At 39.1% G+C, this 15376-nt stretch overlaps 1 protein-coding gene across 2 annotated transcripts in view; it reads left to right on the top strand.

Annotated features, from left to right (window-relative positions):
- The window catches only part of abl1 (c-abl oncogene 1, non-receptor tyrosine kinase), a 41748-nt gene extending 26776 nt beyond the window's left edge, over nucleotides 1–14972 (top strand). For both annotated transcript variants that reach the window (XM_053485305.1, XM_053485306.1), the window contains exons 3-11: nucleotides 3294–3589; nucleotides 8006–8278; nucleotides 8364–8448; nucleotides 8647–8824; nucleotides 9252–9436; nucleotides 9526–9678; nucleotides 11203–11292; nucleotides 11382–11507; nucleotides 11611–14972. In XM_053485305.1, the coding sequence (XP_053341280.1) occupies nucleotides 3294–3589; nucleotides 8006–8278; nucleotides 8364–8448; nucleotides 8647–8824; nucleotides 9252–9436; nucleotides 9526–9678; nucleotides 11203–11292; nucleotides 11382–11507; nucleotides 11611–13148 (2924 nt within the window). In that variant the 3' untranslated portion in view covers nucleotides 13149–14972. The remainder of the gene's footprint in view (nucleotides 1–3293; nucleotides 3590–8005; nucleotides 8279–8363; nucleotides 8449–8646; nucleotides 8825–9251; nucleotides 9437–9525; nucleotides 9679–11202; nucleotides 11293–11381; nucleotides 11508–11610) is intronic.
- Nucleotides 14973–15376: the final 404 nt, after the last annotated feature.

The raw sequence follows: 15376 nt of genomic DNA, 5'->3' as shown, positions 1-15376 counted from the left end.
ATTTATTCAAAGATAAAAAATGTTCAAAAATACGTTTTCTTCAAATGTATTTTTTTTCTTGAGGTACTGATACTGACAAAGTTTACCAACTGTGGTACTTCTCCTGATTTAGTGTTAAAGCAGCAGATCAGACTGCGGTTCGGAGTGAGTTAATAATTGGTGACGTCAGACTAATTATAAACTCAGTGAGTCAAGTTTGTTTACTTTTTTCTCCTCTCAGAAAAAGTACTCGTTTCTTACTGACCCAATGATTTTAATGCTAATCAAACCATTATATTATAAAAATAAAAAAAAATTCTCTCTATTTTTTTTTTTTTTCACAAGATCTGATGAAACATTCCCCACAAACACACTCCGTATTTACATTTACAGTTAAAACGCTCTCTGAATGAAAGCGCACTGGACAGTTGGTTCGGTAAGGAGTTAAGTGACTGGCACAAGATGTCCATTCTGGGCAGCCGAGTGACGTCACTGTCTGGAAATCCACATATTTATCTCACATTCTCCATCTCCCCTCTGCTTTCTTTATCACGCGCAACATGTGCGTTCTTTCCACCCGACTAGCTGAAAAACACCATGGCAGCTGCAGCTGTGGCCGGGCTAGTCACGGCTTTTCATGTGGAGAGCATAGTCTACTTCTTTTCATTTTCCTTTAGTTTACACGATAAGATTCGCAGCACGGAACGGACCTTTGATGCTTAACGCAGAAAACTGTAACCTCTTTTTGTTTCGACTACTTTAAAGAAATTGATCCAAGACTAATTTTTTTTAAATAATGACTAGGCTTAATATTAGAACAAAAGTAATGCCACCTTCTACATAGAGGAAGAGTATATGTGGTGCTGTACAGCACAGTGGATGAGCTGTGTCGCTTGATGTTAAAGCACACTCCAAGGTACCGCTCTGTTTGGGATTTCTGTTTGCTTGAAATCCGATCTGTGGAGTCTTCTAGTCTGAAACACCACAGAAAAGTAAGCGAAGATGACTCCCAACACCGATACCAAACAACATTTAGACAAAACATACTATAATAAATACTTACGTCTTACAGTTTTGAGTTCAGAGAGCCTCTGGGTGTTTTATTTTAAGACGCTCGTGCATAGCTCTTGTGATTTTTATTGAGTTTTATCTTTACCACTGAACGTGAATCAGCTGTTCGCCGATCACGCTCGGTAATGTCGTTTAAAGACCTTTATCAATATGCTCATGAGAGCTCGTTAAAATACATATAATTCTGGTTAATTATGTTAGAACTTTCTAAAGCTCTGAATTTGTAAGAATGTAAGAATAAGGGCTTGATAATAAACACGATTCTGAATTTTATTTTATCAGTAATTAACGTTTGAAGTTTTTGCATTAAATGAATTTCCTGCAGCATTTTTTTTTTTCTTTTTTGTATCAGTCTGCTAAGTAATGATGCGAGTGGTTTTTATTCCATGGACGGAAAATAAGAAGAAATTTGCTGTAAAAGTGACCGTGTTACCATATGGGTTTATTAGGTCATGTAACCATCTTTAAATAAGTAGTTATATATAATAAAATGTATATAGTTACAGTACCAGTCAGACGTTTGGACACACCTTCTAATTCAATGTTTTTTGTTTAGTGATTTATTTTCTACATTCTAGAACAATTTACAGATTTCAAAACTATGGAATAACATGTATGGAATTAGGTAATTAAGCAACAACAACAACAGTCAGTGATCATTTTAACGTCAGCAATTCTGGAACAGTTCTTGTGAGAACCTTTTTTCTGTCAAGTGCATTTACAAAACCCATTAAGCACCATGATGAAACTCTCTCATAAGACCTTCCCAGGTAAGCAAGACCAAAACTTAACTCTGCTGCAGAGGAGATGTTCATTTAGAGTCACAAGTTACCTCAGAAATCACCAATTAACAAACTGTACCTCAGATTAGAGACGTTATGAAGGATTTACAGATCATGAGTAGCAGATACATCTCAATATCAACTGTTCAAAGGAGATTATTGTGTATTTTGGACGACTTCAGCGTGGTTTTACAGTGTAAAAAGAAATAAAAATAAAGTTAATTGTAAAAGTAAATGAGAGGGTGTGTCTAAACTTTTGACCGGTAGCGTATATATATCGCATCTACCGCAATGTGAATTTATTATCATTATTATTATTATCATTATAAATATAAATTTTACTTATTTTTCTTTAAATCCATGTGTTCCACAATAAAATTTTCCAGAGAGGTGTTTCTAGTTAAAAACCTTTAGCAGTGAATAATACGTACTGTAACTTTATGTTCACGTCTAATCTAAAAATAATTCATTACTATTCAATCTCACATCTTTCACATCCAGTTTTTATTCTTTCCTACAGAGACGCTAGATGATGAAGGGCGCATTTGAATGACTTTACTATACTTATTTTTTTTCCCTTCCCTTAAAATGTCAGGGTCCGTCTGTGTGTCCAGAGCTGCATTCCTTAGCTCTTGTTACTACAAACCTCTCCTGTTATTTTCATTGTGGTTACTGAATAACATGCTTTGTATGAATAGCTAAAAGCTCAGGGAGTTGCACACAACATTGGGCGGTTGTAGAGAGACAAATGAGGGGTCATCGGTTTCAAGACAAGTTCAGGAATTCGGTGACGCTCAGCGCAGTTTGTACAGACAAAGTTGTGTAAGCAGAGGAATAAGGATGTTGTGTATAAGGAGAGAGATGGATTTAATCACAAAGCAGCCGTTCTGAATGTCATTGAACGGGTACAATTTGTCCAGGTTTAAAAGTCTAAAAGAAATATATTAATGGCATAAAACATAAAGATATTAATGATCCTAAATCAAGCAGTAAGGTGTAGATATGTACGAGTATATATTTATTCGCGTGCGCTTAATACTTTTAAGAGAGAGTGCTAAGTAGTTGGATAAAAAGGGAAACCTTATGTTCGGACTGCAGTGACTTTGTCATGATGCATGGAAAAACCTGAACATTGTGGTAATGGTTATCATGAAGCAATTAGCATACAGGAGTATGCACACTCCCACCACGTCAGACTCTCCATTAGTCTCTTCTACTGTATGTCATGTCCGGATGTTATATGACTCAAACTTGTGTGATGTTTCTTGTTGGTGTTCGGCCTGCTTCTCCACTGCAGAATGTCCTTCTACTTACACTACAGCCACAGGTTTAGTCTGAAGGATTAAAGATAATGATTGTAAACCCTCCAGGTTTACAGTATCGTGTGTAAACGTACACAAAAGCACAAATGCATATTTGCGTTCTGTGCCAATTCCAAAACGATGTTTTCCTGTTTATTAGGAGAGAAGCTGCGAGTGCTCGGGTACAATCATAATGGCGAGTGGTGCGAGGCGCAGACCAAGAACGGTCAGGGCTGGGTGCCCAGCAACTACATCACTCCTGTGAACAGTCTGGAAAAGCACAGCTGGTACCACGGGCCAGTGTCGCGCAACGCCGCGGAGTACCTGCTCAGCAGCGGCATCAACGGCAGCTTCTTGGTGCGAGAGAGTGAGAGCAGCCCAGGTCAGCGGTCCATCTCGCTACGCTACGAGGGACGAGTCTACCACTACCGCATCAACACAGCCTCTGATGGCAAGGTGAGATCGCGCGAGCACGCAGACATTCTTTATGCTGATTGGTCAGAAGCTCTGACTAATGACACTGACTATAATTCAATTTGTAGATCATTAATTTAATGTTAGGATAATCAGTACTAACACAGAAATGCCTTGGACACATAGTCAAAAGCTTGGCCGCACCTTTTAGTTCTGGGATCTTTCCTGATTTATATTGTAAAACAACGCTGAAGACGTCCAAAATGCATCATAATCGACTACTCATGCTTTGCGAAGTCTTTATAACATTTCTAATCTGAGATGCTGTTTGCTAATTGGTGATTTTTGAGACTGTCACTTTAAATGAACTACTACTCTGCAGCAGAGGTAAGTTTTGGTCCTGAGAGGGTCTGCAAATACGGTTCTTGCAAAAACCGTTCCAGAACAGCTGACCTTCATGTCTTCGTTGTTATGTAATTACCTAATACCATACGAGTTGTTTCATAGATTTGAAATCTCCAGTATTGTTTTAGAATGTACAGTCATGGCCAAAAGTTTTGAGAATGTAGAAAATAAAGCAGTAAACCAAAAAAGTAGTTCTGGAATCTGTCCAGAGTTTTGACTGGTACTGTAGCTGTTCTAAGTGAAAGTTGTTTGTTTACTAGGATGTTAGATTAAATTTAACTGTAAATCAATCAAAAATATTATATATTATTTTATAATAAAAATGTTATCTTTGGCAAATTTCTCTGGGATGAGCAGAGAGGTTGGCAAATTACACAAATCCTGTATTTGACTCAAAATGGTTTAAAAGTAGAAGTTCTTCATTTATTTGTGTAACTGAGTAAAAGTACAAAATTACTCGCCTTTAAATTTGCTTAAGTATCAAAAGTTCACACTGAGTCAGGGCTTGTTCTAGCTCACACGAGCTTTTTTCATATATTATATTTCATATATTATACATATTACATAATGTTGTCTCTCTGTCTGTCTCTCTCTCTGCGCTGTCGCCCTCGGCTTGCTCACCAGGGACAAACTGACCATTTTGATTCATAGACATTCACATTTCATACAAACTTAAATAACTCTCTTGATTGTGTAAAGCTGCTTTGCTGCAATGACGATTGCTAAAAGCGCTATACAAATAAAATTGAATTGAATTGAATGTTTGTGAACGTGCCATTTCCATCGCGATCTGCAACCAGCTCCGCTTTTGATTTCAAACACCTGTTACATCATTAGGTGTGTTTTATAAAAAAAGCAAGCCACACAGTTATGCATAATAGTCAGCAGGTGGCACAATTCCTGCTTCAGATTCTACTCACTGGTGTTGTTGGGTAATGCAACGCCATGCAGAAATGTAGTAAAGTAAAAGTACAGCTATTTGCTTTTTTTTTAAACGGCTTAAAAAATAAGAAGTATCTTCTAAAAAAACACTCAAGTAAAGTACAGATATGTAAAATATGTATTTAGTTACCTCTTACTTCCGGATACATAAATCACGTGCTGTTATTGGGAAAATAGTCAACATTTAAAGTCGTAAGAGTTAGTGATGGGTCGTTCATGAACGATTCGTTCTTTTTAAATGAATCTTTAACGTGAATCAGAAGAACGAGTAGTCTCGGCTATTTGTTATTTGTAGACATTTTTTTCATTTTCTACTGGGCGTGCATGCGCAAATCATTGCAAAACCTCGGTAGGTTATGTACAGGAAACAGAATTGAGTGATTCTTTCTCAATGACTCTTCTAGTCCGAGTTGTTCGTGACTTCTTTTGTCACGTTACTCTCATAGACACTATGCGGTGCAATAGACTCAAAAGATGAATGACTTAGACTGGAAGATATAGGAGGTAAGCTGCTCATTCTGTTTATTATACATGTCCTTAGCTGCATATTATTATATATTTTTATTACTGGAACTATAGCCAAAATATGTGTATGTAGACGTATTGGGGGTCTGTTTGTTAAAAATTTAACATTTTATTTTATTTTTGATGAAAAGAATAAAATGAACTAAATGACTCAAAAAAAAAAGATTTGTTCATTTCGATGAACGAGATTCAAAGAACCCAATCATTAAAATTATTCAAACTTCCTATCACTAGTAAGAGTAACTCTGTTTCACACTGAGCCACATCACACCACCCCGGCAGTTACACAGACACTTATTTATTCTGTCTGATAGAATAGAGATTATGATCTTATAAGATGTGCATTTACATTACGCACAGAGCAGTTAAAAAAAACGTAAATTTCCTGACGTGCAAAGTATGTCCACCTGCTGTGAAGTGCTTAATCTGCAGAAAATATGCAGAACTTTGAGGTTAGCTTTGACTTCCCATCTTTTCTGACAAATCCTGGTTTCTGCATTATGGTCAGTTAGAAGAATCTGATCTGGGATTAGTTAGATTAGATGCTTCATTGTGTGAGAAATGCCACAGAGACAGGTTTCTTTCATCAAGTTTATAGATCAGCGACAGAAGCGAAATGTCTCTTTTGCAAAACACACGTGTTTTACTTCTTCTCTCTTGTACATCTTCAACATTTTATCACGTTCTTAAAATGTGTAAAGATGTAGAAAGGTCCCGAAGCCGTTTTCATTGCCCTAAATAATGTAAATACTTGGTGTGGTTTTAGTGGTTTAAAGTTGCTCATTGTATATAGAGAGGAATTCCTGATTAACTTTCCAGACGCATTCCAGAGTGATACAAATTTATAAGAGCATCAGTTGAACTTAACGTCTTCTCTTCATTTCCACACACTTCTTTGGCCTGCAAAATGTACGAATGCTGGATTCATTCAATCAGTTTTATTATTAGTAAAGAATGCTCTGTAATAGGCGAGAATGTCACTGCTTCGCATTGCTCAGAACGCTGAGGTGAAGCCGAGGAACGGTGGGTATTCGAGAAACGTCTGAAGTGATGATTCCCCCTGACTCGGGCTGAGCGTCTTTTAGTCACCCGTTTTCAATTAATCTTCTCCCGACTTTGCACCGCTAAACACGGGGTGATTAATTCGGTGGTTGTCTGGATCCCTCTTGATTTATCAGGTTCTGTTTTTTTTTCCCCCCTGGTGGCTTTTAAAGGCTCAGCTATGATTACCTCATTCCAGGAACTCGAATCCTCAAGCTGTGCGTCACTTCCATTTTTTTCGTCATGATAATAGTTATCCTGTTAGTCATTACCGTGGCAAGCGTACAGCAACTCGCAGTGTTTTTTTGTTTTTTTTTTGTAGACCCGTGTACAAATGATAAGACGGTGCTTAGCAGCATGCTGAGTTATTTCTGATAAACGATTAAATTGGATTGTTTGGGCTGTGCAAAGTTTATAGACTGAGTCAGTGGATTTATTATGTTTTTATTTATTTTTTTACGCTTCTGGAATACACGTGTGATTTAATCAACGCCTCAAAGTTTATTTTCTAATAACATCACTTCCTGAACATTAATTTTTCATAATTAAAAATGAATATGAATTACACATTTGCAGTTGTATTTATTGTTGTAGAACATCCATAAAACTAGGTAGGCTCGGTTATCAAAAATGTCTTTCCATACAGGAACAGCTTTCCTTCTGATTTTTACAAAGCACTGATGCTGGAGGATAATGCGAAATAAATAAAAATGCAATCGAAAATTTAAACTATATTTATGTAATGTGACTCCCATGAGCTGCTACTATAGAAAAGATCAAATTTGATCACAAACATTACTATTTAGCTTGTAGCCTGTCAGAGCTGCTGTTATAGAAAATGAATCAACAGCTTTGGACCAATCAGAATCAAGAAATTCAAAACAGTAAATTCAAATTTGAAAATTCATACACAATGTCATACACAGTACGATATGCAGTGAAATGCTTACACGACCGCCAGTGACCTTAAAAGTAAAAGCTTATTTATAAGAAATAAAAATGAATAAAAAAGAAATACAATAGAAAATAAAATTTAGCTAGGTGATATATCTAAAAATATTTCTGTACAAATAAAAATATTATGTCCAATATAATACAATTTAGAAAATATGGAAATTTTGTGTAAATAAAGAAAAATTACTAGGGGGTTTGCAAATATGCACTATGGCACTATTATTTGCAAGCCTTATTCCCTGGGAACTCCTGTATTTCCACTGTCGCCTTGCACCTCCAGGGCCCGGATTTGGTTCCCTATGTGTGAATAGAGTTTGCATGTTCTTCGCATACTTGGTGGGTTTCCTCCCACAGTCCGAAAGACATGCAGATGAGATAAACCGGTGTAGATGATGAGTGAGATTTTGGATACATGTGAATTGTCCGCCATCTCTGATAAATCTAACGATTCGTATAAATAGACATGTTTTTGCATTTGCCGTATTATCATATGTTAAAAATAAAAATGAATCTAGGCTGTGAATAGAAATGTCCCTGTACACAAAGTTTGAAAGCCCACATGCTAATTTATTTCACTTACCTCCTGCGCAGCTCTACGTGTCGTCAGAGAGTCGTTTCAACACACTGGCCGAGTTAGTGCATCACCATTCCACTGTAGCTGATGGTCTCATCACGACACTACATTACCCAGCGCCCAAACGCAACAAGCCTACCATCTATGGCGTCTCGCCCAACTACGACAAATGGGAGATGGAGCGCACGGACATTACTATGAAACACAAGCTGGGTGGAGGCCAGTATGGAGAGGTGTACGAGGGAGTCTGGAAAAAGTACAACCTCACTGTTGCTGTGAAAACACTAAAGGTGGGTAAAGCGTGTGTTGTTTTTGCAAAACAACACACCACAGGAATGTTTTATAAATGTATTTTTTTGTGTGTGTATTTTGCAGGAGGACACAATGGAGGTGGAAGAGTTCCTCAAGGAGGCTGCAGTCATGAAAGAAATCAAGCACCCCAACTTGGTCCAACTATTAGGTAAGTCTCCAATTAAAAGTCAACCAATTAAAAGAGCATCAGTTTGATCCATTTATTTATTGATTACAATACAGATCATAATATTTGCTTTAGTACTTGTGTGCTGGTAATTAAAGCATCCCAGCCTCTTGATGATTAGATTGGTTTAAAGCCAATGAGAAGCAGCTCTTGTAGGCTAATCAGATGTTATTATCTAAGGTGTTTGTACGCGGGAGCCTCCGTTCTACATCATTACCGAGTTCATGACCCACGGTAACCTGCTGGACTACCTGCGCGAGTGTAACCGCGAGGAGGTCAACGCCGTCGTGCTGCTTTACATGGCCACTCAGATCTCCTCTGCAATGGAGTACTTGGAGAAGAAGAATTTTATCCACAGGCAAGAGAAGAATAAAGGGCGGAAATGCAACAAAGTGCACGTTACTTAATCTAGGTTCACATTGCACAGTTATGCATTGCACATTGTGCATTTTTTTTTTTTTATAAAAGCATTAATTCTGTGAGCTTACTTTATTTTTATTTTTTTCACTCTTAGCATCATTCAGTTGTCAGCACGTTCCTTTATGGCTACCTCACTTACTAAAACCACTAAGTAGGCATGATGTAGTTTTTTAGGATAATGTTTGTGACATTTAAGTTTTACAGTGATCCTGATTTATATCATTTGACATTTTTGTAGATATTTACTTATTTGTAATAAATGAAAAAACAAACTAACCAGTGATCTTATTTGTAAAAGATTAAATTCTTATGAAAGTCCATGGTTAAATAAAGCGGTAATATCTCTTCCTCCTCTTTCTCTTTAGGGACCTGGCTGCCCGCAACTGCTTGGTGGGGGAGAACCACTTGGTGAAGGTAGCAGATTTCGGTTTGAGTCGTCTGATGACGGGAGACACGTACACGGCTCACGCCGGAGCCAAGTTTCCTATCAAATGGACTGCGCCAGAAAGCCTGGCATATAACAAATTCTCAATCAAATCGGACGTATGGGGTGAGTGAAGGACTTTGTCCAGGATATCCGCTCTCGAGCATTAAAGAATAGTTGCACTAACTGTTTTCTTTTGTTTGTTGATGCCTCAGCTTTTGGAGTGCTGCTATGGGAGATTGCCACCTATGGGATGTCCCCATATCCTGGGATTGATTTGTCCCAAGTTTATGAGCTACTTGAGAAGGACTATCGCATGGACAGACCCGAGGGATGCCCGGAGAAGGTCTATGAACTAATGAGAGCCTGTGAGTATTATTCTCTCTGTCCACTTTCATTTCAAATGCTCATTTATGCAGTATCAGAAACGATGTGATGTCTGTGACGTGGTATCAGATGAGCTAGTTTGAGTATTTCAGAAACTCTACTGAATAAGATTAGATAAGATATACATTACCTTAGGGGATTTTTTTTGTTACAGCAAAAGAAAAATACTGCAAATAGAAAATAGGGACAGTACAGTGTTTAAATACAAAAGAAAAAACAATACAGTAGTTGAACTTTCAAACAAATTGCATTGGTCAAACTAATCACACGAGAGTTATTTTGCACAGTTTAAAATGTTGTAATTGCACAGTTTCTGTAAGATATTATTATATTTAACATATTGGAACTATTGTAACTATATTTTAAAATTTAGTTACAATATCTTGTAAAAAACGGTCCAGCCTTAACAGAAGCTGCTGCAACAGGCTGCCACTCGTAGTGATAGAAAGTTTGGATCATTTTAGTGATTAGTTTTTTAAAATCTCGTTCTTTAAAATAAACAAATGGTTTTATTGAGTCATTTGGTTAATTTTATCAAAAATAAAATGTAACATTTTTAATAAATAGATCCCCAACACGTCTACATACAGTATACAAATTTTGTACTAAGAACATATTATGATAAACAGAATGATCCACTCACCTCGCATATCTTCTGGTCCGAATCGTTCGTTATTTCGTCACGTGACACCCACAGATGCTATGCAATGAGTTACACAAGAAACAGAATTGAGCGGTTCTTCCCATGAGTCTTCTAGTCCGAGTCATTCGTTCTTTTGAATCTATTTGCACTGTATAGCGCCTATGGGAGTCACATGACAAAAGAACAAACAATTCGGACTAGAAGACTTGAAGGTAACTATTCATTTCTGTTTCTTGTACATTACCTATGGATGATTGGCGAGCATAGAAAATAAACAAATCACTCTCTGAGATGAGGTAAGAACAAGAATCTGAGGTCATCATGGGTAACAGGTTTCCCCAAACTTGACCTGGATTTCTACAACTGTCCAGTTTTGGTGAGTCTGTGCCCAGGATAATCTTAGATTTCTAATCTTGGCTGGTAAGATTGGCACCTGATGTAGTGGTCTGTTGGTGTAGTTTGTCCATCTTGTGTCAAGGCTAATGTTTTGTGCACTCATACCAACAAAGCGAGCAGAACTGCTCCTCGCTTAATGTTTTTGTTTGTTTGTTTCCACCAGTTTGTGTGAACTATAGAGAGTGTTGATTGTTTCCTAAGAACTTGAGAAATACTCAGTCCAGCCCATCTGGCACCAACAGGGATCAGAATTTAATGTGTTTAATGTGAATAGTAACTGAAGCTCTTAACCTGTGTCTGCATGACTTTATGCACCATACTACTGCCACGGTATAAATGATTGGATAATGTGGACAAAACGTATACACCTATTTATATCTTTAGATATTTAGATCTATGTCTTTTGAAGCAAAGAACACAATATCAGATTCTTATATTTTTGACATTTTTTTATTTGGGCTTATAGGTTGGAAATGGAACCCAGCAGAGAGACCATCCTTTGCCGAGACCCATCAAGCGTTCGAAACGATGTTTCAGGAATCTAGCATCTCAGACGGTATATCAGTATCTCTCTTTCCTGAGGAAGCATGCTTTGTGTTTGTACTTCCCATCGCGTTTAATAACACAGTGATTTTCCTTTGGCAGAGGTGGAAAAAGAATTGGGGAAGAAAGGGAAGAAGCTGACACTAGGCTCCATACAGCAGGCCCCAGAGCTTCCGACCAAGACTAGGACGATACGCAGACCCATGGAGAAAGACGGGGACAGCCCAGGTAAGTTAACATCCAGAGGAAACCCAAATAATTTGTCCAAAATAGATGCCTGGTTCTACTGTAGCATATTGGTTTCATCTGAGATCTGTTTTGTTTTTCCCAGACGGTGCTGAAGCAGAGGTAGCTGTATCTCCAATGCTTCCTCGAAAAGAAAGGCTTTTGGTAGACAGCAATCTAAACGAGGAGCCCAAATCCAAGACCAGCCTCAACCCACTGATCAGCTTAATCAAAAAGAAGAAGAAAACCGCTCCCACCCCTCCAACACGTAGCAGTTCCTTTAAGCACTCCAGGGATGATTTCAACAATGGCTGCTCCCTCAGCGATGCCACGCTAGGTTTCGACCCTTCAAAGTTCCTCTGCCTCAATAATAACGGATCTAGCGGGGTCACCAACGGAGTTCCCGCATATCCTGGACAGGTTTTTCCTCCACACCCAAGGAAAAAGGGCACAACAGGAGCTTCCGGTTCTGGGAGACTGGCCACGACTCCACCGGGCGAAGAAGATCTGTCCAGCTCCAAGCGCTTTCATAGGTCCTCCTCGGCCTCCAGCATGCCCCCAGGGTCAGACCGTACTGAGTGGAAGTCAGTCACTCTCCCCCGCGACGTCCAGTCTCGCCACTTCGACTCGAGCACCTTGGGAAGCAAGCCTGCCCTGCCCCGCAAGAGCACACCCCGTGGCGGCACGCTTACCCCACCCCCACGCCTGTCCAAGAAAACAGAAGACGCTTTAGACGAGGTTTTTAAGGATTTTGAATCTAGTCCAGGATCAAGTCCGCAGACCCTAACCCCCAAGCTGGGTCATCGGTCGCAACTGCAGAGTGACGGCTCCAAAACGAGTGCCTTCCAAGCAGACCTGCTCAAATCTAACGCATTTTTTGCCTTGGGAGCTGCCGGGGAGGAGTGCAGGGCGCGCAGACACAAACAACCCCTGGATATCTCGAGTCAGCGAGAGAAGGACAGGGGAAAGTTTTCAAAGTCCAAGCCGGCGCCTCCTCCGCCGCCACCCTCAAGCGTAAAATCTGGGAAGGTTTCAAGAAGCCCAACACAAGACCTAACTACTGACATCAAAGTCAAAGTCAGTCTCGACCTAAGCCCGTCTGGCTCTGAACAAAGCAGGTCCTTCTTGCCCCAAGAAAGTACCAAAAAACTTAGCACCTCGAAAGCACCGCCATCAAAGACCACACCCACTTCTCCAACCGGTCAGCCACTGGGAGTACCGCCCAGCTCGCCTGCTGGAGATCCGGGCTCGGCTACGGCTTTCATCCCCCTCGTGACTACGCGCCGCTCTCTGAGGAAAACGCGCCAGAACGAACGCATTCCCAACTCGACCATCACGCGGGAAATGGTCCTGGAGAGCACTGAGCTTTTGCGCGCTGCTATTAGCAGGAACTCTGAGCAGACGGGCAGTCACAACGCGGTCTTGGAGGCCGGCAATAACCTGTCCAAGTACTGCCTGAGCTATGTGGACTCCATACAGCAGATGAGGAACAAGTTCGCGTTCCGTGAGGCCATCAACAAGCTGGAGAGCAGTCTGAGGGAGCTGCAGATCTGCCCTACAGCCACCGGGGGCGCCAGCACGCCACAAGACTTTACTAAGCTCCTGTCTTCTCTCAAGGAGATTAGTGACATTGTTCAGAGGTAGCGGATGTGCCCGATCCTCCCTTTTAGTTTCCCCTCTTCAGGGTAACCAGTAGAAAACAAATGATCATCTTGACAAGGGGGGAATTTTTTTTTTTTTTTTTTTTTTTTTTTATAGCTGTGACATCCTTTATTTTTTATTTTTTTCCTAAACAATCTGAAATCACCTCTCATTTTCAAAAATACTGTAGGACTCGATAGACTGTAGGTTGCATATCATAGGAAAGAAGTGTCTTGTCGTTAAGCACAAATTTTAAAGAAACTTCACATCAGTGACACATGAAAATATCCAACCCTGAGTATTATTAACGTCAGAAATTTGGGTCTGTGATAACGATATTAATGATTATCATACGCATTTTCTGATTTTGTTGATTGCAGTATCAAAGTCAAAACCTCACATTGCGGGGCTCACTCAAGAAACCTGCTCTAGTTATTTTATGTACAGATGGGAGACTATCACGGTTTCGACCAAGACCTTTGTTCCCCAGTTGTGTTGTTGTCCCCCCCCCCTGTAAAGGGTTGTGTTGTGATGTGTTAATACTGACCCCGGTTAAGTATTAGAAAGAAAAAAAATCACTGTGCCATAAAGGGTCCAAATAATTGCGGTTCTTTTGCCTCATCTACAGACGTGCCTTAAAAAAATTGTTGCCCTTAAAGACTGAATCGACAGCAACGTGGCCTTGAAAAACCAGGACTTGACTGAGCGTTTTTTTTTTTTTTTTTTTTAACTTATACATTCAGCTACAGTAATTGACACGGACGTTTGATCCTGAACACTACTGTCTTCTAGGAGCCGGATAAGGACTGGTAAAGCAAGACCAGCAAAAAATGACAACTTGTGTATCTGAATGTTTGTTTTATGTTTTATTTTATTTTATCTAATGATCTGAAGAATGCAAGCTGGCACTCGTTACATCACTTTATGTTATGCACAACACTCACAAAGATCCCAGTTGCACCTGGTTGTTCTGTGTATCAGCATTCTAATCTTAAATTAAAACTTATCACGTCACTACTGTCGTCTCCTCAGGACAGGACATCATAGCAAAAATTCCTCCCTTAAAAGAAGTTTTTTTTTTTTTTTTACGAAACGAAATATCATAGGAAGATTAATATAATCCAGGATGCATGAAACAACCAGGTGTTAACGGATTTGTTCAGACTTTATAAGGATTTAGAATCATTGACATGATTTAAGGTGGTCTGATATCCCATGGTTTAGTGGCACAGTCGCTCACCTTTGTCTTATAAAACTCATTTATGGTAAAGACTGAGATGTATCGAGTGCTAGGAAATCGTATACTTAACCAACCAATGAACCTTCACTGCTAAATCAGAAACACGTACTTGAAAAAACAAAAATTAATTAAAAAAAAATTTCATTGTACTCGTATCGTTTTACAGTAGTGTTTGCATTCTCGACACTTAGCCCTCTGACTGCGATGCTTGAGGATGAAGCCAACCACAAGCCTTACTTTTAACGTGGTACTGCCAGTGTTTGACTTCTGTTGTTTTTTGTTTTTTTCTTCATGAAAGTCATGCCACTACTTTTTTTTTTTTTAAATGCAAGCATCACGATTTTGTACACTAATTTTCTCATCTTTGTAAATACACATTTCTTACTGTCTCTTTTTGTTCTTTGTAACCATGGTGCAATTTCCTGCGTAAAATACAATATTTTGTTACTTGACTGATGCAATGAATGATATTCTTATTTGTTTGTTTGTTTTTGGTCTGATGATGGTTTACACGTTTACTGGAACATTGGTGTTTGATATCCTTTATGCCACAGCACTTAAACAGGAAACGGTGCTTAGTTTTATTTTTTTTTTTTTAAATGGAGCTCATGCAGTTGTTGGTGGATTGCCAGGTGAATTACAGTAGTTCATGACTTTATGACAGGGATTTTATTGTAGATGCTTCTCATAATCCAAGCTTAATAATAATAATAAAAAAAAAAATCAGTGTGTGCACATTCCATGACAGGAACGTCTTGAGGATTTTCTACTGCCTTTCCCTCCCCCCCTGATCCTTTCAAGGGATGGAATTGCTGGTTAAAGATGTTATTCTTCTTATGGCTTCCACATGACAAAATATAATAGATATATAAAATTTACACCGGTCAGCCATAACATTAGAACCACCAAGGTTTCAGGTTCACATTATGAACCTGCAGTGTGCTGTGCTGTCTGGCCCCGGAGTGATGGCAGCAGATTCCTCTGGGTTGTA

The sequence above is a fragment of the Clarias gariepinus genome, chromosome 24 (assembly GCF_024256425.1).
Source record: "Clarias gariepinus isolate MV-2021 ecotype Netherlands chromosome 24, CGAR_prim_01v2, whole genome shotgun sequence".
Taxonomy (NCBI): Eukaryota; Metazoa; Chordata; class Actinopteri; order Siluriformes; family Clariidae; genus Clarias; species Clarias gariepinus.
This window is presented reverse-complemented; position numbering and strand designations above follow the sequence as displayed.